Source organism: Barbatula barbatula (assembly GCF_947034865.1).
Source record: "Barbatula barbatula genome assembly, chromosome: 3".
Classification (NCBI taxonomy): Eukaryota; Metazoa; Chordata; class Actinopteri; order Cypriniformes; family Nemacheilidae; genus Barbatula; species Barbatula barbatula.
In genome coordinates this window covers 14,464,519-14,487,285 of record NC_136764.1, presented here as the reverse complement: position 1 = coordinate 14,487,285, position 22,767 = coordinate 14,464,519, and the positions used below count along the sequence as shown (strand labels likewise).

The following is a 22,767-nucleotide window of genomic DNA, read 5'->3' as shown; positions in this document are numbered from 1 at the left end:
TAAAAAAAAGCGGCGTTCGTTATAAAAACAATTCTTACAAATAACATTGCCTGACACAAATAACAATTTTATATTAGCATATTTTTGTAACGTTTGCAAGGGGAACAGTAAAGCGATTGGTCTGTTTTTATTTTTGGGGCTCGTATAACTTCACATGAATACAGATTTTTCACAAATGTAAAACGCTCATTTGATTGAACAGAACTGTTTGCACTGAAAAAAATCAGTGGAAACTCACAGAACAAAAATGCCTAAATTGTTTCATCACCATTAAATGTGCATTTGAGGCAACGTTACTGTATTATAATAACTATGCAGTTATATCCTGACATTTGCAAGTTTTTATTGTGGTTGTTTTTAATATATTATGTTAAACAAATAAAAAATCTAATATTTTAAGGTATGGTAACAAGTTTGTCAAACCATATAATCTGAGCACAGGCAACATGGTGAACAGATGGCTGTTGGCCAGGGGAGGCTGCTCCTCTCAAGCTCTTTCCCATTCTACTGATTACAAATATGTGCAAAAGAAAGCCCACTTGAAAACATGTGGTACTGTTTACTAAACTGCAGTTTGCAATAGTATCGGCTCACTACTGTCTGCTATAGTAATTATGAATGTATTGCACAGTATTTCATGTTAGGGGCTAGAGCTGAAAGAGCTGTATTACCTGGACTTAATTGTTGTAAGCCAGTAGCCTAGCAACCTTAACACCTACTTAACCTGCTGTTCTCCGGGGTATAAAGTATCACTGGTGTCTTGTTAGTTTATATCATGACAGAAAGAAGTATGAGTGCGTATTGCCAATTTCCATACTGACTGTAGGCATATGCATCCTTGAAATGAGGGGACTTCATACTAACCAGGCTGCTCTATCATCTTGAAATCTGGTAAGCAGTTATATTTATGATGATTAATATTGTTGGATAATATTCATAAAATCAACTTACAGTACAGATAAACATTTTATCAGTATGTAGTTCCTAGAATGAAACACTGGTGTTGTAAGCACCATGCTCCACAAGTTGTGCTAGGAGTGCTGGTGATTTGTTATGTGACATATTTACATGAGCACTGTAGGCTATGTGTGCAAGTACTTGTCATTCGTTGTTCTGTTTTGTTTCTAAATGTAGAGCATGCTTGTCTAACGGTTATGGCTTATAGTGACAAATATTATGTTCACACCTTTATCTGAAAACTCTGACACCGTCAGCCAAGTTGAATGAAAGAACACATGAATAATTTCTATGGCAGTCACAGTTTTGCTGATAGTTGAATTGTTATGTAGAACGTGTGTTCTATTATCCATCACACACTGCTTATCAGTACTTTTAACATTACGTTTATTTATACATTTACTGCCAGTTCATAGAAAGCACATTGAAGGTGTAATGTGTGTATAATGTAATGATATCTTGCTATTGTGTTTTAATACAAAAGAGCAGTAGTATCCAGTCGACATGTTTGTGCAAGGTGAGTGACACATACTTAACAAATTAATGAATACACCTGAAATATTGAAACATTCATTAAGAACATCAGTGCAGACCTGAAATAATCATACAAAATATTGCAGCATGCAATTGAACATCCAGAATTTAGTATTCCAGAGTGGCTTATAATAAAAATAATATAAGTTTAAGCTTATATATTTTAATCCTTTTAACAATGACTGTTGCAATATTTGTTCAAAAATACGTTGTCTGCCGCCACAGTCACGTTATTATGTTCAATGCGCTACTCTACTGCACCCTAGTGAGCAAATTATGTATTGCATTGTTTCTCTATTTCAATAAGGCTTAGTATTTGAATTTCGTCATTGGTTAAAGAGCAAACGCATAAGAATAAAGTCTTTTCAATTTGTAGAAGTCGCTATGATGCATGTCCATAAATCAAACGATTTATACAGATTTCCTCAAAATCAACTGTTTTCTTTTCTTAAATGTAGGTCAGACAGGAGGTGCAAATGTGCCACCTGTCAATACGCCTGTGACACCGGGTGAGTGTTAAATTGTCCTCTTCCACACTGATTATACTCGATTATACCAAAAACATTTCCCGGCTAAATTAACACACACTTCCTGGGTAGCCTGATGACACAAATGGCATGCTTTAGCAAATAAGGTTAAGTATGTACCTTATTCTTGGTCACAGGTGCAGCCAGAGAAAACCACAGAGTAAAGAAATCAAAAGCAGTGTGTAAAACTTTGTGAGGAAAGGGAAACCATAACCATTTCATAAATGCAAATTGTACTTTCTTTTATTTCAATTAGGCCTAATTTTGTTAGAGTTAGCGGTCAATATTGTGGGGTGTTCAATCAGTCACTATATTGCATGTTTCAAATAGGAAGTTGTTGCTATATTATGATGTATTTTACTTGTTTTCTGAAAGAAGTCCATGTTGGTTTCCAGTCGTACTTCCTCTATCCATATTTCAATGGGGTTAAGTTTCCACCTCCTGTGTAAAAAATTTCAAATAAAACTATGACAGTTTCATTTGTGACTTTTTTCAAACGGGTTGCTTCCAATATCAAAACAACAGGCCAGTTTCAACCTAAAGAGAAGAGCTTTGTCTTTCTTCTTTTCTACATTTGACAATGTTTCCCTTATAGTATATACCATTGGCTGTCATCCAAACAGTGATGTTTACACCACACCACCTGGTAAACACATATATATATATAAGCAAAACATTGATTAAAAGTTTTTTTATTGTTAAGTTGATAATGTTTCCATGTTCTCTGTTTTTCTTGTCTGCTCAAGGTTATATACCACATCAGGTACCAATGACAATGCCAGTCATACAAAGACCTCCTGGTTGCCCACCAGGGCTGGAGTACCTGACCCAGGTATGACTCGTGATTAGTCAACTCATGCTGTCATTAGGACCAGTAAGCAGATGCTACTGAGGGCGTCCATAATTGAGCTCATCTGTCCCCTCACAATCTGACATAAATCTTACGAAACATACTTATTATATATTAACTGTATTTTTGAATGGGGAAAACCCATTTCTGCAATGCTGTTCCTAATACAGGTGGACCAGCTTCTGGTACAACAAAAAATGGAAATAATGGAAGGTAACATTTATCCATTGATAACATTAGATTTATGGGCCTCTGAACACAAATTATTTCTCTTTCTCTCTGACAGTTCTTACGGGATGGGAGACCAAAAATCAATATGTGGTAAAAAACAGTTTAGGGCAACAGGTGTTCTTAGCTGCAGAGGATAGCAACTTTTGTACACGCATGTTGTGTGGACCAATGCGCTCCTTCATGCTTCATATTCAAGATAACATGGGACAGGAAGTCATGACTTTGTCACGTCCCCTTAACTGCAGTAGCTGTTTCTGTCCTTGTTGTCTGCAAGAGGTAAAAACATGATGTAAATATCATACCAAAATATGAACTGTTTTGCATTTTTCCTGTTTAAATTAGATAAAAAGATATTAGAAATATCAAAATATTATGTTTTACTGTGGTTGCATTATGCAGTGTTACCAGTGTTATTTAACCTGTATGAATTTCAAAGGCAGATAGTATATTTGGAAGAAGGTCAGTAACCAATTGACTCCCATAGTATTTATTTTTCCTACTATGGCAGAAAATTGGGCATGAGATCTGTTTGGTTTGACATTCTTCCAAATTTCATCCTTTGTGTTCGGCAGAACAAATAAATGTATAAAATTTTTCAAGGGTCATTTTTGGGTGAACTATCCCATTAATGTCAATAGCATTTTATGATTTTATAAATCCTCACATTCTGATGATATTGGATTACTATTACCATAGTATACAGATATTATAGAATTTTTTTAAATACATTTTTAACGTAACACTTATTATAAGTAGCTTTTGGTTCTTTAAGACCCTAAACAGAACATAAGAGTTGACTGATAAATGTGTTGAAATTATATTAATATCTGTTCTACCCTTCAGCTTGAGGTTCAGAGCCCTCCTGGCAGCCCTATTGGTTATGTAACCCAAATCTGGCATCCTTACCTGCCAAAGTTTCTCATTCAGAACGAGAGAAAAGAACCAGTTCTGAGGATTGTTGGGCCATTCTGTGACTGCAAGTGTTGTTCTGATGTTAATTTTGAGGTAAATGATGCCTTACATTGTCCTGTCACATTTAAAAGGTACTTACTTGAGGTGCATGAAGTGCTTAGAAATTGACCTTTTTATGTTCTCAGCTGCTTATTAATATAACATCACTTGTTTTTTATTTTAGGTGATGTCACTGGATGAGTCCTCAGTTATTGGTCGAATTAGCAAACAGTGGACGGGGTTTGAGGCAGAAGCATTTACTGATGCAGACAACTTTGGCCTTCAATTTCCAATGGATTTGGATGTGAAAATAAAGGCAGTTATATTAGGGGCCTGCTTTCTTATTGTAAGTGCTAAAATGTATACTGTATTATTAAAGTCACTAGAGATTTTTCAGATAAGGATGATAAAATAATGAGATTTAAGATCATTCATTTGAATTTGATTGTTGTTTTCACAACAAATTTTGAGAAGGTGTGCCTATGTTGGGTTAATACATTTTCTAAATATTTCATAACCTCGATCAATCAAACGTGCAACAAAACGCCCATTTAGATCTTTGTATTCACTGAAACCTATCTTGATGTGATATTTAAGGATCGGATTAGGGTAACAATATATGAGATATAACACTGTTGTCTTATTTTTAACTTACAGGATTTCATGTTTTTTGAGCACACCCAAAGGCAAGAATAAAATCATCCAGGAGCCTGCTATATTTCTTAGTGTTAAAACTAAGTGTTAAGTATCATATCTGAAAACGGAGAAAAGCATACAGACATGATGTTTCTGCATCTTCCGTCCTTATTCCCATCATTTGCATTTATTTACACAACTATTTATCATAGTTAAGTATCTTGTAAACTTTTTCTGTATGATTTTTTTCCGCCACCACCAGTTTTGCGTCATTGGGGTGTGTCATTATAAACAATCTCTGTACTGAATATCTATTTGTTTTTGTTTCAATTCAAAAAAATGTATTTACACAGTCCCGCTGCATGACCTCCAGTCCTTCGCCTACACTAAACTAGACACGTGGGGCTGGCACCAAATTTCACTGTATAGCCTAGTGATGTTGAACTTGTATGAAAAAGTGACTGTTACATTGCAAGTTTGTGAATAACAATTTACTCATTTATGACTATTTGTCTGGAAGGTCTGTTGTGGAAAATTATGTTTAACCTATTAGAGGTGAGGCTGATATGAAAATCCAACAAAAACATTGTCTTAGATCTTTTAGTTTTGCAAGAAGGTCATACAGAGAGTTCTGCAGTGATGCAGCCGGATGCTGCACGAGTCTACTAACCAATTCTAACAAAAGAAAAAGTAGACTTAATGTCAAATGTAGACCATCATGCACAGGTCTCATCCCACAAGCAAACCTGTGCACAACTTCCTGTCATCCACCACAAAGCGCTTTCTTATACATTGCATAAACAATGTTAAGAGATAGAGGGAATTAAGGTAAAAAAAACAGGAGAAAAAAAGGATAAATCACATGTCAGATGCATATTTGTTTCCATATTTCTGAGAAATAATTTTCTGTGTAAGAAAACATTTTTTACACAACAAGCCAGCACATTAAGATTAAGACATTTTTGGTGTTCATGCTAATTCTGTATTCAATAGCATCCGTATTTGGTTATAGGATTTTGAAGTGCCTATATATTGATGATGAAGTAAGAAGCAAATAATATCACAATCTTTCTGAGACTATTGATGTTGCCTTTATTGAAATATACAGTGAATCAAGTCCTTACAGAACCAACAAGGAACTCCGATAGAAACAATTGTTAATGTGTGCCATTCGCCTATGGATTAGCTATTTTGTAAGTGTTTTAATGATCCCACATTATTAACAGAAAAACAAAATATCTACATGAAACATTGGGTTGTAAATGTTAAATATTTAGTTGAGATGATTTCTTACATTCCGTTCGATATAATAATGACCTGGCGCTTTGACTTCATAGTCGTTTGTGAAAGATCTAGAAACAGAGCGATTCGGACGCACAGAGTTTCAGCGACACTGTGAAATCTCAAATAGTTTCAATAGCGCCTCCTCCATTTCGAAATCATTGCCGTAGGCTACAGCGCGTTGACGATTTCCATAGATATACACCGCATGGTCGTCAGAGAAAACATTAACAATCTTCACTTTCTTTCCATATTTCGACTTTCTTTCCTGCGTAAGCGGCGTGAACTCCAAAATCTGAAGTTTTTTGTCCATTTGAAGGGAACTCGTGAAACATTCACGCCCTCAGTGGCTGACAGGAACTAAGACAAGCGTTCCTTTGTGTGAGTAACTTCTTTTTTCTTTTCATTTAATATCTAACTAAATAAAACTTGAAAACAGACCAAACACTTTCTTCGACAGTTATAGTTTATTTTCTTAAACATTTCTAAAATAAAAGCTGTTGACGTAATAGTGACTTTTTTTTTAGAACAACCAATATGGTAGAAAAGCTATAGATAGAGGGAGTCATCACAGTCAATTGTCAGTATTAGTATTTGTAACAAGAATAGCAAAACTAAGTGTTATTATTAGTAAGTTATTATTTATCAGTAATCATATCACTAATATGTGTAAAAATAACAAAACATGCAATTGTTACTTTAATAGTTTATTTTACCTGACCATTGCTAAATTTGAGTCAGTCACATTCATTCAAATCTCAAATTGGTTTGCAATGGGCAACAATGTCTGGGAAAGATATTTTCAGAGGCTTCTCTTTGGTATCTTCATCTGAAAGTAACATGGCATACGTTGAGATGCCATGACCACGGCCATGATAAATGCATATCTTTTACATGTTATTTACATGTGATTTTAGTTTAGTTCCTGGGGTCATGCTTGCATTATTACTTAGGGCATGTTGTATTCATTTCCTCCTTGCTGTTTGGAAAATGGCTATTTTGGTCTAAGGGCATACCCCTCCTGAAAAAGCATGCCAAAGAAAACAGAGGAACACATTTGTTTAACTTGCTTGTCTGGTTTATTCTGGCAGGGAATGAGATACAGCCATCCACTATGGCAGCAAATAATGGTGAGTGTGTCAAATCCTTATCATCAGCAACCTGATCCTGGCAATTCTGTGTTATTTACAGCTGTATGGTGTCTCTCAAAGAGACACTTAGGCTACTGTGTGCATTCACGGCAAACAAAACTGTATTTTTTTAACTCCCAAGCTAAGTAAATGTCAGACCAGTTACACCCATAGTGAATGAAAAGAAAGTAGAAATAATAACTTTATTGACCTACTGTATAAACATGAAAGTATATCCTGCCCTACCCCTACCAGGACAAAGGGGAGCTCAAGGAAGTAATGAAAAATGTTAACTCCCGTTAAAAGTGATAATTTACTGTCATTGTTCACAAAAGAGAAACATAGATACGTCAAACGCCTTTTTTGCGTTTCATTGAAGAAAAGTATAAAGGTTTCAAAGAACACGAGGATTCGTAAATTATGACAGAATTTCTATTATTGGTCAAATATCTTTAATATTTCCTTTAATTCCCCTCCTGCTTAAGTTCCCATGCCCAATCAGATTCAAATGATGCCAGTTCCAGAAAGACCCGTTGGCTGCCCCCCAGGACTGGAGTACCTGACCCAGGTAGAGCTTTTCAGCCAATATAGACGCTAACGGAAACATTGGCGAATAAGCATGTGTTGCACTATACATTATTAAATTATTAAATAAATATCCTGCTTCTTAAATGGATGTTGATACATGTTATGCACTTTTTAGAAATAACAGTATGGGCTATATTAAAGTACTTTAATATAGAATATGTTGCCATTGAGTGCCTTAAATATGATTGAGTTCCTCTTCAATTATTCATAACACAGATTGATCAACTCCTTGTTCATCAGCACGTCGAGCTAGTTGAAGGTAATGTCATGATCACTTATTTTCACTGATATTAATAGATTTTTCTTCCATGCAGAGTCAAATAATATATAGGTGATAGGTGAAACACCCTGGCCACACTTTTGTGGTGAAAAGGCGTTCTAGCTGACATGGTTTCTAGCGAACTAAAGCTTTTCTCATCATTTAAAAACACCATTCATGTTAAAATTCAGCTTTAATGTTTTTTTAACAAAGCAGCTGATATTGCCATCGCGACAGCAAAAAGCAGAGTTGCTTTAACCCCAAAAATAACGGAAATCACAGGGCGCTGGTGTTACAATTGAAAGCTCTATTGAGTTTCACCTCTGATCTACATAATAATAACAATTCCTTGATAAGTTAGAATATAGTTTGTTCATTGATAAGAGGCATTTTAGACCGATACGGTATATCTAGTGTGATTTACTGTGAATTAGTAAATATGCAGCGCCTATACTCTTTCCTTGGAAAACGTGTTTGCATTGTGCCATTTCTCACAGTTATATTGGGCTGGGAGACGAATAATAAATATTGGGTGAAGAACAGCATTGGCCAGCAGGTGTTCTATGTAACTGAGGAGAACAACTGCTGTAACAGGCAGTTCTGTGGACCGATGCGCTCCTTCGTCCTCCATATTCAGGATAACATGGGACAGGAAATAATGACGCTCTCACGCCCTCTGAAGTGTGCAAGCTGCTGTTGCCCCTGTTGCCTGCAAGAGGTAATAGGCCTACATATTTCTGTTTGGGAAATCTATACGTGCAGTTCTGTAACCCTTACTAGATCTCGTAGTTGTTTGACGAACCTTGGGCTCAGTTTTATTGCCTGAAGAGAACTGGCAAAAATAATGCTATTGTAAAGGACATTTATTATTAGCAGCCTAATTGTCACTTTCGAGTTGTAAACATTTTTTTAAGGTTTGCTAAATTCTTATAGTGTTATTATTATTAGTTGATTTAGATTTTGTCTGAATGCGTCATGGCATTTGTGTCTACCTCACAGCTCGAAATCCAGTGTCCACCAGGCACCCCCATTGGATATGTGATCCAGGACTGGCATCCCTTCCTTCCCAAATTCACAATACAGAACGAGAAGAGAGAAGGAGTTCTTAAGATTGTGGGACCGTTCTGTTCTTTCAAATGTTGCGCTGATGTGAAATTTGAGGTAATCATTTTATGCCGTGTCAACATTTTAATCTGTTTCAAAAGTTTGATGTTTTTACCACAACTGTTCAAGCCCTTGGTCATTGCAACATTCAATACAAATGCATATTGTTCATGATTAAATTTTGTGCATTTGGTTTATAAAACAGGTGCTGTCTATGGATGAGTCAACCAAGGTGGGAAGAATCTCCAAACAGTGGACTGGTCTGATGAGAGAAGCTTTCACTGATGCAGACAATTTCGGAATCTGCTTTCCTTTGGATCTGGACGTGAAGATCAAAGCTGCTCTTTTTGGAGCATGCTTTCTCATAGTAAGCAAAAATGAGCCATTGCTCTCATATGTCATCATATTTCTGGTTGGCCGTGCAGTGTAACAAACACTTGTATGTTCTCTTTCAGGATTTCATGTTCTTTGAACATAAACGATAATTCATATACTGCTGGATTTCATGGACTGTAAGTTTTTAATAAGAAAAGAAAATTACATTCCGAATTTTACTGCATGCTTTGTTTACACATATATCTACATTATTTTCTTACAGTTACTTTCTTACTCATTGCAGGTACTTCCTTGTAATACTCTATTTTGAATTCTGCACTTCTAGATGTTAATCATTGAATGAAATCATAAACAACATATGCACATGTGATATCAAACATGTTTTGTTAGGGCAACATTATATTGTGAATTGTACAGTATTGTAACACTGCCACTAGGTGACAGCAGTTACTTTTGCAGTTACACTGATAGTTCTTAGTACCAAAACTTCATCTGTGAATTACTTACTTGTCGAGGTTTATAATTTGATACTATTTTAGATACTGCTAAAGCACTGCAAATGTGTTATTCTTCATTAGCCAGTTTGCGTTTTGATCATGTCTTATCAAGATTTTCATTCATTCTATTATAGATATTTTTGCTAACACCACCTGCTGTCAACGTTTTATTCCTTTTAAAAATGTTTTATAAAATGATTGCTTGCAAGTAAAAAGGTGATGATTGTTAGATTAAGCGGTTACCATAAACATAAAAATGAAATAGATACGTTATTCTCATTATTCCCAATAATATCTGCAGTTTCTCGTAGCACCTTCTGTCGGGTATTCTCAAAGTGCTCATTTCCTCTTTTTAATGCCTTTTTAGTCGGTTAAGCAGACATTTTATAATGATGATATATCCCTTTTACCTTTAATTTATTGTTTTTGAGGTTGTATGGTCTCAGCAACAGCACTTTCGTCGCAACAGTGTCAGAAAGTTGTTTGCTCTATCTATAAAACATTCAAAATTATGCTTAAAAATAGTTGTGTGACATCATAGTTTTAGAATACTGCATACAGTACATTACAATACCGTTTTTTGCAATGTGCAATATGCATGTGTAATATGATCAGTTTATAAAAACAAACAAAAATATTTTTTTTTACTGCACATACATTACATTGCATGGTTAAAACACATTTAAAAATACAGTATATTTGCAGTTATTGCCATCTTTTTTATTTTGCACACTCATTTGACTTGATTTGTATACTTCTTTTTAAATGTAATGAATGTATTTTCATCCAAGTGCATCATGCACATACAACTTTGAAACAAGGAAGAATTCCTCTTGCCCCACTGAAACCTGATGGAAACTTCCTATCTGGGAGAAGCCCCCGTATGAGGGCAGCTGGATGTATTTAGTTTGATCAATAATGGAGAGCTCATCTGCAGATGGAGGCGCTGAGAGACCTCGACAGTCTCTAATGAAAGGGCTTGATTGATGCTGTACTCTGATGTGTCTGTGACAGCAGCCAAAAGCCTCACCTCTGCTCCACCCACACCTCGCACACATATGCATGAACATACAGCCACAATCCACTGCTCATCACGATGAATAGACATAAGAAACTTGCCTCTGACCTCCACAAGCTGCGAGCCTCTGGTCCCATGAAACTTGATTATTAATAAAGCATGGAGTTGGTGTAATATGCTGTTTCTCATCATTTCTTATCTTTAAAAGATGCAATCATAGATTAATTGTGAGTTCAGGTTGATTTATTTATTTCCATTAATTATTTTATTTTAAAATAGTTTTATTTATAATCATATATGTTTTATAATAAAATATAAAACATTTTCCATTATTTGACATTTTCATGATTTCATTTATTGTTGAATTTCAATGTTTTTTTGTGTAACCAACATTTGACACAAAAGGTCTATACATTTTTATTAACCTCAATGGCTGCTACTTTTGGTTATACAGATTTCTTTCACCGATCACCTGCTACAAGTCTTGTGACTAAATATTATCTAACATTCTAAAGCTGATTGACTAGTAAAACAGCACAGTCTCAAGTCCTGTAGACGGTTTCAAAGCATCAAAATAAACAAATGTTGCTGAGCATGTTGGCTTTTGTGGCCCAAACTTAATTTAGTAATCATTTGCAGAGAATAGAATTATATTATTAAATATATCAGTGTTGGGTGAATTACTCTGAAAAAGTAATTAATTGCTAGTTACTAATTCAGATTACTGTAAAAATTACCCTCTCCAAACATTATTTAATTACTTATTACTAATTACTTTCTATATCAACATTGAGTTAGTTGATTCAAGGATAGACATGAAACGACTCTTAGCAAATTCAAATAAATAATATAAAACTGCATAAAGTACTGTTATAAGTGTTAAATGTGAGAAAGAAACATTAATGCATTTTCAAGTTAGACTATGAATTTTAATGTCAGTTCCACTATTATACACAAAAGTGATCCCTTACTTTACTTTTATAAGGAAAAGTAATTCAATTACAATAACGAATTACCTATAGCTAGTTATACCCAACACTGACTACTATCTTATTAAATACTATTATAAAATAGTTATATTATTAGCCACCAGCCAGACCGATCAACAAACACAGACGAAGTTAACTTCGGGCCAGGCCCACAAGTGTCTGATGAAACCATCTATAGATCACAAAACTTCATTTATCATTTGATGATTCTGAAGGATGACCATTCCCTTATCGAGGGCTGCATCCCCTCAATATGCAAGTGTGGAGAACTGCAAAAGCTAGCTTTTGGGACATGTCTAGAACTTTTGAAAGACCATCGATTAGGGAATCTTAAATCAATTCCAATTGGAATAGGAATCGAAAGGCTATAATCGGATCGAACAATATGAATCGTATAGGCCTACTTTAGGTTAACATTTGAATTGTTCTTATCAATTCCTTCATAAAAGTACACTCGTTGCATGATCTGCAGATATCTCATTAAAAGTGTCATGATTCTGCCGCATCATGTCATGTTTCTCTTGGTCTAGTGGCAGGATCATGACAGAACCTCATGTTTAATGTGGAGAGAGGAGACTATTATTTATTTGGCTTGCCATATGCTCTCTCCGGTCTCGTCTCTGTTCCCATCCTCCCGTCTCCTCGTTATTGATTCATACCCTACACCTGTTCCCCTCTTGATTTGGTCCCTTCTTTAATGCCCTTCTGTCTTGTGCTGGTTCATTGTTGTTGTGAGTTCCTGTGTCTTGTTAGTTTAGTTAAGTCTAGTTGTGATGTTCTTGTTAATAGTTAATTTTAGTCTTGGTTAAGTGTAGTTAATATTAGTCCTGTCTTGTTATTGTTTCCCTCTGTTTTGTTATGTTACCCCCTCGTGGGGGTTTGTTTAGTCATTTATTAAAGTCTTCTGTTCTGCTGTCTGCACCTGGGTCCTCTGTCCTTGTCTCACCCCCGTGATCATGACAAAAAGCCCTAATGAAAATTAACAATATTTTTGTCATGGTAAGCATAGTTTAACTATAGTATTTGCATTAAAAAGCACAGGAACCACAAATTAACCATAGTTTCAATATAGTTACTACAGTTTAACCATGATGTAGTTCAATACCAATTGTTATAAATCAGAAAAAACATGTTTTTGTGTGTATATATATATACACAAAACGGTGCTCATAAATATATATCTATATGAAGAGTTTGCATCCAAAATGAGATTACAATTTGTCTAAAATCATGGTTTTTATTGTGCATTCCAAAATGCAGTTTGTTTGTTTTGATTTAAGCCACAATGAAAAACCATAAAAACATGGAATCAATCAAATACAAACTATTCCCAATACTGTCAATGGAGAAACAGCTTTAGACTTCTGCCTGCTGAAAAGTGCAGTTACAGCATCTAGCTGTGAATAACTACAAGCTAACCAACCGAACAACAGCATGATTAATCCTCAGTGGACCCAATAGAGCACATAGCTTTTTTCACGGGTCTTTGCTGGTAAAACACTACGATTTTTTTAAATAAATACCTCGACACTTGAGCCTTGTTAAATGTAATGCACTCTAAAGATAAAGCTCTTTCACGATTCTTTAACTATTTCTGAGTTTTCCCTATTTGTCTGTATTTCTCAGAACAGTTTTGGAACTTTATATTCCGCAAGATGAATTGCTTATAGTATGTTTTCTTCATCATTTATATATCATTTTGGTCTGAACATTTATCCTTATTATTATTTATCCTTGTGTCTGAACATAATGTCATGAGGGCGAGTAAATTATTACAGAATTTTAATTTTTGGGTGAACTATCACTTTGACATTCAGATAAACTTTTTGTTCTACAAAAGGTTCTTTACAGCCAAAGAGGTTTTTTAGATTTAAAAAAAGTATGAAAGATTATTTAAAATTTCCTTTAAAATGTTTTTTATTAAAATGTAATTTTACACATTATAATTATTGTCTTATTCAGCATATTATATTTGGTTGAGAGGATCAGGTTAAAATGCTCTGTAGCAGGATTCCAGCACTCAGGCAAGAAGACAAAATAACAAATGAGCATCTAAAACTCACGTTGAGCCGGTTATTTTGCTTCCTGTTCCCAATTGAGGAGCAAAAAAATCCTTCCCGCAAAGATCAAATTCATGAACAGGAGACAAGCATAAAATGACAACTTTAATGGTTTTTTCGAAGTTTTGTGCCAGATATTTAGCTTCGCTCCATAAATACTGACATAAACAATTGATCTCCTTTAGGTACACGCACACACATGCGCACGCACACACACACACACACACACACACACACACACACACACACACACACACACACACACACACACAGATGAACTTTCCTGCAGAAATTGTTCAGCAGACATGACAACAAGACTGATGTACAAGCCTTCAAAGACATGAGTGTATATAGATACGCAGAGAGTGGGCTGTACAGGACATGCGTCTGTTGTGAAAGCAAATTTCCCAGAGTAATTTAGATGTTCTGTGTCTTTGTGCTTTGACATGGGAATTTATCAACCAGTTCATAAAGCCTCATAATACCCTTCACAATACCCTACTCAGAAGGTAAAGGAGGACATTTTTACATAGTGACAAAGAGAAATGCAGTGACATTTACAAAGAGTGTGTGGTAGTTTCTTACCTACTGTATATTCTGTGTAAATGGTAGCATCTGTCACAAGAAATGGGTCACCTTGCCTTATCTCATTTTAAAAACTGAAAGGATTTCAGACAGAGCAAATCTTTATTCCTCTATTCATTCAAGTAACTTGAAGACAGTGATCACAACGACGCCATTAATAACGAAACATTGAATTAAACCAATAATAAAAATACATAATTGGTCTTGAATGTGTCTTTCAGTCCATAATTATATCATGGCTATTTCAAGTGTCATCAAACCAATGACATTTTCAATTTATAACATATGTTTATAATTGCCATCTGTACTGAAATGCCTCTCTCTTGATCCTTATGTCCCCATTAGCCCAAAACTCTTGGGTTTTCTTTTGCTCTAGAAAAGGTTGCTTGCCGTTCATTTATTAATTGCCTTGCAAAATACAAAGCAGTCAGGCTTCAGTTTGCTGCCCATTTTAGACATGCCTACGGCATGGATCTGAGCCAAATCAAATATGTATAAGCATTCAAACTGAGACCTGCTCTGACAGTCTACCAGCAAACTAGGGCCCATCTCCACAAACCAAACACCCACACACAGCTGTCTGTCAAACAGCTGAGCCTGTCATCAGTTCTGTGGAGTATATGCAGAGTGAGGAATGACCATCATGAATGAATGCCACCTGTCAAACAGAGAGCATGTAACTCTGCAGTTTACCCTTTTCACCGAGGTTGGAGAAACGCTCTGGGGCAAATAGACAGGGTCAGTGCTTTTCCACATGTAAAACAGAACCAACCAAATGAAAACAGCTTGTTTTTCATTGACATCAAGTATTAATGCTGAAATAAAGTGTTTATGCTTGCCTACATATTATTTGAGGAGCATCAAGCCTCTGTGGGAAATGTTTAACACAGCACATGCATTTTAACCAAGGCCTGTCATTGTAACACAATGTGATGAGTTGCAAATAATAGTGATGTTATAGTGACCCAGGTGGACACAGGGAGAGTAAAACTGAGACAGACACGAGAAAACGTAACAGTTGAAAAGCTTGTTGAAAAGAGGCATGCATTTTTTTCTAAAAATGTGATTTATTGAACTACTTTAACACAAACTGCTACAGAAAGACTATGGATTTCTGTTTCTGTTCTAATTGTATTGTTGTAGATTTAGATTTTGGTTAAATTGTAATGAGTAAAGGGCGAAGCCATTTGGCCCTACAATTTATTTACATTAGCAATGACAAATGATCAGTCTAGCTTCATATGTATTTACCACACATAAAATAAATGTGTGAATAAAACAGGCCCAAAGAAATTAAGCGGGCCAAAATTGGCAAATTAATAAAAAGTGGTTGAATTTAGATTTGATTCAGAGTAATAAATCACAAAGTTATAGGCTTAATGCTTGTGTGGTGTATATGAAATAAGGAATTGCTCGATTTATAGCTGATGAGGATGGTGCTAATGAAAAGCTCCAGCCTCCTCCATATCTAAGCTACATAAAGCTGGCAACACAGCTCATCCTGTTAACAGTCCAATTTCCCATGAAGGTCCCTGAAGGACATACAGACTGACTGACTTTATTCATCAGTGCCATTTTTCCATTAGCATGCCTGGTGATCTGACATCCACTCTCATTTTCTATTTTTTGTGTCTTTTACCTGCATTAATCCCATTTTCAGGAGGATTGGTGTTTTGGGCTCTCACCAGATGTCTCTCCCACTCTAGATTGCTTGGCCCGTTTGATCCCACGTGAGTGCGAGAATCCAATGGGAAAATATGAAAGGCACAGATGCTATGTTTGAAATATCAAAGTGTAAATATTATTCATGATCTACTGTTAATGCCATTGCGTGTTTGGTTAAATCTTTGCAGCAATAACTCATGAAGCAGTTTTTCATTTCAAATTCTTCTCAAAAAACAGATGACCACATAAATTCATAAACGTTTTTAATTAAATAAAGTACTGCAATTCTGCAAAGTAGTGCAGAAGCAATAAAAACGATTTTATTGTTTTTAATTAAACAAGAAAAAGTATAAATGCTCATGATTACTAAAACATGAAAAAGCATTTACAGCGTTTACATCTTACGTTGGAAGTGAACCATAATCACATAGACAAAGTAATCTTAACAACATAAACAAACGTTACCAACTGAACTTCCCGTAAACACTCATAAAATAATAGAGTGCCTCTAGATTATTTCTGATAACAATCAAAAGAAACCGCGAAGAACCTCTACTTTACTAAACTTGTCTCGCCAATATTTTGAATTTAGTCTCCGATACCAAGCTCCACCGCTAGATGTCAGTGTACTATACGGTTTCTTAAAATGCGTGGAAACTGCATTTAAATGCGAAACTTAAGAGTGATATAAAGAATACACAAAACAGGTTAAGGCTGAGCTGTCACAAAACACGGATTTGTGAGAATTAGCGAAACGGACATGCAACCTGATCGCTGTGTGGCTCATAGTTATGTCATGTCTCACGCCGAGCAAGGTAAGTTACCTTGTCTTGAACCAAAAACATAATTACACATTTTCAAATCACTTTTTATGAATACCGATTTTCATATCCGGTTCTCGTATGCCATGCGAACAACAATGCAAGTTTAGTTTAAGAGAAGTTAAACAGAAGGTTACTTGATTTGTAAATCTGTGTCACTCATGCATGCTCACAATGGGGCTGTTGATAATGCATTGGTGTCGGATGAGTAGGAATTCTGTCACGGCTGCATTAAAAACACAGTATTGACCTTGACTGTATGCAAGGTGCTTCCGACAGCACGACACCTGTGTAGACATTTGTGCAGAGCTGTATCATGTAACCTCATCATTTACTAACACAGATGGTATTCAAAGCAGAGACAACGTTTGTCAAGCTCGGCGATTGCTTGCATTTGTATGCATCTGATATTTACAATCTAAAGAGAATATGCATTGCAACAGTAACACGTGGTTTTTCTCATGATGATAGACAGAAGCAGTGGTCGGGGGCATCAAGGTGGCCTTTCAGGTCCACACCATCATCACAGTTTAAATGTTAAACTAGGTATTCTGGTGTATCATTCATTACTTCTGTGTTAAAGCATTTCATGTTTTATGAATGAATGCTGTGAATTTACATATCCCGAAAGGCATTGAATAGGCCTTGAATATGCCATGTCATGCGTGTTAAGCAGCACAGAATAAATAATAAAGTCCTGGTCAACATGCAAAGATGCTGGATCCTTAGAAACAATGATTTGTAGATCATGTTTATTTGAAAGATTAAATACATTGCTAAATTGATATTAATTTAGTTTTCCAACATATAACATGAACACACATTTGTTTTTGTATCATAGTGGAGATTCCACTGATGTCTATTGTGTTATATCGTGCTGTTACATACCACTTAACTTAGTCTTTACAGAAAGCATTTCTGCATTTGAAATGTCGATTAAAACATTGCATAACGTGTTAATTGAAGCCGTTCATTATGTGGTACATTGCCTGGTTCAATTGTTATTGTGGGGAGAATTGGTCCCATTTCTGTAGGTGAAACTTAACCCACAAATTCATCCATCCTTCCCTTCATACTCAATTTTATATCAGATAGGACACGTACGTCCTTCCTCAAATAGCCGCACACACAGTTATCATTATGTGAGGGATCAACCGTTTTGAACAACCGTTTTGAACCTGGTACATATCGCACAACCCGTATGAAAGTCAATGAGAGTCAGAGAGCTGAAGAATTGGAATAGAAACAGTGTTTTCAAATCGGTCATGAATTACAATGGACAGCATGTCTCCCGAAGCATCAATAGCTCTTAGAATGCTGTTTATATGCAAATTAACAATAAAGCTCACGACAGCAGAACTGCACAGTTGCTGGGTCCTTTCTCAAAAAAACAACAGGACGAAATAAAGTCACAGTATATCTAAATGTATCAACCGCCCAGACATGTAAACACGGACACTTACTACGTACTCTTCTACATTAATCTTTTTTTTACTAAAATAAAAAGAATGAAAAATAAGAAGGAGGAAAACACAATGAGATACAATTGTTAATGTTGAGCATGCTGAGAGAATACAGAATGCAAAATAGGTAACCTTCAGTTTACCAGTCTTCCATTTTTATCAATTGATTAAAACATCAAAAATGATGTTTGAATGTTGTGTATCGCTAAAAGCTAATTTGTTTTGCATTAACTACAAGAAATGATGGGGGACCAGTAGAGTCACGTGTAAAGTAAGAAAGCATTTCATTGTTTAATAACTAAACTTCTACAGTAAATATAGTCATTAAAACATTTGTTTACAATTTCGTTTATTTATCCAAAAATAAATAGGCGAAATTACAAACTCATTCATCATTTTATGTTTTAATGTGCAATAAAAAGCGTGATTATAAAATAATAAGTATTATAAGTAAATTATAAGTAAATAAATATGAATCCATCAATAAATACTTCAAATTAAAAAGGGGATTTAAAAAAAAAACATTTGTAAAACACTCAATAAATACATAATTTTAAAGTGCATTAATGAATTCCTAAATAAATCATGGAATTTCAAAATGTATTAGAAAATGCGATTTTAAAAAGAATAAATTATTTATTTTTTGGATCAATTAATGAAATTGTAAATAAATATATTGATTGCCTATTTTTATTGTAGAATTAGTTATTAAACAATGAAATGCTTTATTACTTTACACACAACTCTATCGGTCCTACATACGAAATAAGTCAAGCTTTAAAGAGTAAACATTACACGTCGTCCTCCCGAGGAAGAGAACCATCTCAAGGCTTGTGAAAGTAATGGTGAGGAAAATTAGTCCCTCTCAACCCCATCAGAAAAGATGTACTGCACATACACCTTAAGTCAATAGACTTTATGAGAGCGAGTGTGTAAACATCATTACATTAAGGCACTACATTAATTACAAATTTAATTCATTAAATCTAATTACCAAAGCGACTAGTCTCCCTGAGGTTAACAGCCATGACCATGTCCCTTGTTACTGTTATTTCTCTGCAAAGCATATTTACATAAATCTCAAGTCATTTAATAATTTTAATTGTACGTACTGATTTCATACAGAAACAACTTGTTTTCGTTGTTTTGTTGTTGTTATGTTTTAGTGCACATTAAATATATCAGTCTTGTTAAAGGGATAGTTCCCCCCATTGACTCCCCTAGTATTTATTCTCCATACTATGGCAGTAAAGGGGGATGAGATCTGTTTGGTTACTGACATTCTTTCAAATATCTTCCTTTGAGTTCATCAGCACAAAGAAATGTATACAGGTTTGGAACAACCAGAGGGTGAGTAAACGATGACAGAATTAAGAATTTTTGGGTGAACTATACCTTTAACGTGATATTCAAATACTACTGCTAATGATAATAGTATAGTACTAGTAGTATCATATATCTAGTGCATAATTTATGCATCATACTGAACTTTGTAGATTCTGTTTTGTCTTTGGGAGTGGCACCAATATTCAATTTGTTCCTCACACCATAAATTGAGTACAAAACAATTTAACCAGGCAACTGGATAGAGGAAACACAAATGGTCACTATAATTTTCCCAAAGCCATTTCACACTTGGTTAGCTGAAATAAGCTTGCCTTAAGAGTCGTTGATGTATGTTTGAAATCATTGTAATTTGGCAGTATTTTTCTGCATTTGCACAAAACAATTTTTCCTTTCTACTTTAACAAGATGCCGACTCTCTGCTTTTGAAAGGAAGCAGCCCCACAATACCTCACGGTATATGGGGCTGTTAAATTGAGGGCAGTGGCAGTCTTGCATTTTTTACACTTTTAATGGGGTATGTGCATACGGATTGATGACATACTTCCGCTAAAATCTCAGCCAGGCTGTTACATCCGGCACCATAGGGAACAACGGCGTTTCGCTTCAGGATGCACCTAGGATTGCGATCAACGCAAGTCTTATTAAAACACTTCGCAATACGTCGACAACCAAAAAGGAGAAGCACTTCAGGTCAACCGTTGCAAGGTGCATCAAGTGAACTTTTGCACTAACTAGAGCAGTGGTCCTCCAATTCTAATGTATTTTTAATAACACAAACACTTTATTTACCAGGTGTTTTCAAACTAAAGAACATGTTTTTTCCATGTTTTCAAGTTAGTCAGCAGTAATAGTGAACACAAAAACTTTCTGTAGCGCACTGTAAACAGGGCTCTGTAAACTCTTTTAGGGGATTTATTAACTATGTTGGGACTTGCAGAAAGCCTACAAACTTATATTAAAGACAAACAATGTGGAAAGAATATTTAACACAGAAGAAATATAAATACACTCTTGTCAAAGTGAGGCGTCAAAAATAAATCGCAACGTGCGCTTCATTGATTTAACCTCGAGTAGATGGAACCATCACTTTAAAGCTATAACAACAGCTTTAAACTGCGGCTCAAGTGCAGAAATACATAAGAAACTTTGCACGCAGCTCTTCGGATGAGAGTGAGCGAGGGACTCAGAGGTGCCTGTCTGCTCTGTGTTTGAGCTGCCCGTCACGCGCCCGAGTTACATCGACCAATAATAAATAAACAACAATAGTTCATATAACTATTTTAAAACCGTAACAAGGCTCACCCGTAGTGCTGTCGGTTTGCTGAAATGTAAATGTTTTCTTACTGAACACATTGATATTAGTTTGTGAAAAATCCCCTTAGTGGTATTAGAGAACAAGTGACCTAGCTGGTGGAGATTTTAAGCAGAAGTACGTCACCGTCCCCGGGTGTATATACCCCATTGTGAATACAAAGTCTGATATTGACCTCAACTGGCCATTATGTTCTATCCAATCAACCAATCAAATTTCTTTTCACAAACTCTTCTGTAATTGCTTCTTTTATGGCACCTCCCTTATGGGCCTGTGATGTATGCAGAACTTTTCAAAGGAAGGTATGGTTCACCTTTACTCTCTGAAGTCTGCAGCTCCTTTAAAGCGATCATGGCATCTCTCTGACTTCTTTCAAAGTCTCGATCCCCTTACATCTTCAGAGATTTTGGGCAATCGTCCTTTTTAAGCATTGAGGTTTGATGTGAGTTTCAATTTCTGATAATAACCAAAAGTATTGTATTTATACTGGAAATAATGGAATATTATTTTGTGTTCTTTCAATTTATGCACATTTGCTTCCACTTATCCTCTCCTGCCCCTTATTAGCTTAAGCTTAAGATTCACAGCCCAAATAATGATCTCCTGGGGTTGTTTTATCCTTTTATGTGGAAGTCATTTTAATGATTTGCTGGTAAAGCCAATTGTAAGGCAATTGTGTTCTCATTAGGTCTTCTTTCAAACAACCAAGTTTTATTGTAAGAATTTTAATATAGTAAATTTGAGATTTGGTTCGATTGTGGGTTGGTTCAATCCCCCAAAAAGCATTGCTATTTGAATTCATCACATAATACATCGATGATAATAAAGAAATCATCAAATGTGGGATTTATAAAGGACTCTTAATATCTGAAGGATGCATAATCATTCTTCATATTTATAGCTGTTTAGATTTCTCATGTGTTAAGTAATTTAGATCAATAGGTAAGAAACTGAAGTGAATGTAAATTAATTTGTCAGCATGGTTGAATCAGTTAGTAGGCATAATTATTTGCAGTGTGTTTGAAAATGACAGCATAAAACCATTGAACTGAAGGCTGTAAAAGCTTCCATTTGAGATATTTTCTTCCACCCAACTGCACAGGGTCTTGATGATGTACTTTTACGTGCAAGATACTTTACGGTGAAACATAAAGGATCTTCTGAGCCGGTGGTGCATGAAATAGAGTATGCTTGGCTAACACTTTATCCCAAGTTGAAGAGAAATTCAATTTGACTGTTGGGATGGGGCTAGTATAGATTTTATGCCTGTTTGCCTTTTATTTTAGGACTTTGACTGCAAGGTGTTAAAGAAAGAGGCTATTGTGATTGTTGGGTGAATTTTCTTGTCTTGCACTCTGATGGTGTCTGTATCTAATTTCACACTTCTGGTCAATCTCTTTCAATGCACTTCTATAATTCTTACAATTTGATAATACTCATTTCACATGAATATTGAAACCATAGTGATTTATCAATGATCATTGTTATTGTTGCATGGCTCTCTGAAATAATATTCGTTTTCGATTGGTATAATTTAGTGGTCAGATATTTTTAAAATATGTCTATTGCATGTGGTAATTTAGCCTTTTTGGAATACAAAAATTTAAACTCAATTCAGTCTCCTCT

The 22,767-nt window shown here is 35.3% G+C and overlaps 2 protein-coding genes across 2 annotated transcripts; both read left to right on the top strand.

Moving 5' to 3' along the window:
- The first annotated feature begins 503 nt into the window (after window positions 1–503).
- LOC306892043 (phospholipid scramblase 1-like) lies at window positions 504–5,761 on the top strand. The gene is made up of 10 exons (XM_079452772.1): window positions 504–891; window positions 1,442–1,474; window positions 1,950–2,000; window positions 2,614–2,664; window positions 2,765–2,850; window positions 3,039–3,081; window positions 3,155–3,375; window positions 3,943–4,104; window positions 4,235–4,396; window positions 4,708–5,761. The coding sequence occupies exons 2-10, from the start codon at window positions 1,462–1,464 to the stop codon at window positions 4,744–4,746; spliced, it is 828 nt and encodes a 275-aa protein (XP_079308898.1). The 5' UTR covers window positions 504–891; window positions 1,442–1,461; the 3' UTR covers window positions 4,747–5,761.
- Window positions 5,762–6,083: 322 nt separating this feature from the next.
- On the top strand, window positions 6,084–11,071 carry LOC306892044 (phospholipid scramblase 1-like). The gene is made up of 9 exons (XM_079452773.1): window positions 6,084–6,348; window positions 7,059–7,097; window positions 7,583–7,665; window positions 7,902–7,944; window positions 8,442–8,662; window positions 8,944–9,105; window positions 9,254–9,415; window positions 9,504–9,560; window positions 9,668–11,071. Exons 2-8 carry the CDS (start codon window positions 7,082–7,084, stop codon window positions 9,531–9,533), a joined length of 717 nt encoding a protein of 238 aa, XP_079308899.1. The 5' UTR covers window positions 6,084–6,348; window positions 7,059–7,081; the 3' UTR covers window positions 9,534–9,560; window positions 9,668–11,071.
- The last annotated feature ends 11,696 nt before the right edge of the window (window positions 11,072–22,767 follow it).

What these genes read in the sequence shown, in the direction of transcription:
- LOC306892043 (XM_079452772.1), top strand. An exon ending in CAATACGCCTGTGACACCGG is followed by an intron (nt 2,001 to 2,613) that starts GTGAGTGTTAAA and finishes TTTCCCTTATAG; the next exon opens with TATATACCATTGGCTGTCAT. An exon ending in GGCTGGAGTACCTGACCCAG is followed by an intron (nt 2,851 to 3,038) that starts GTATGACTCGTG and finishes TTCCTAATACAG; the next exon opens with GTGGACCAGCTTCTGGTACA.
- LOC306892044 (XM_079452773.1), top strand. An exon ending in GCCCCTGTTGCCTGCAAGAG is followed by an intron (nt 8,663 to 8,943) that starts GTAATAGGCCTA and finishes TCTACCTCACAG; the next exon opens with CTCGAAATCCAGTGTCCACC. An exon ending in TTGGAGCATGCTTTCTCATA is followed by an intron (nt 9,416 to 9,503) that starts GTAAGCAAAAAT and finishes GTTCTCTTTCAG; the next exon opens with GATTTCATGTTCTTTGAACA.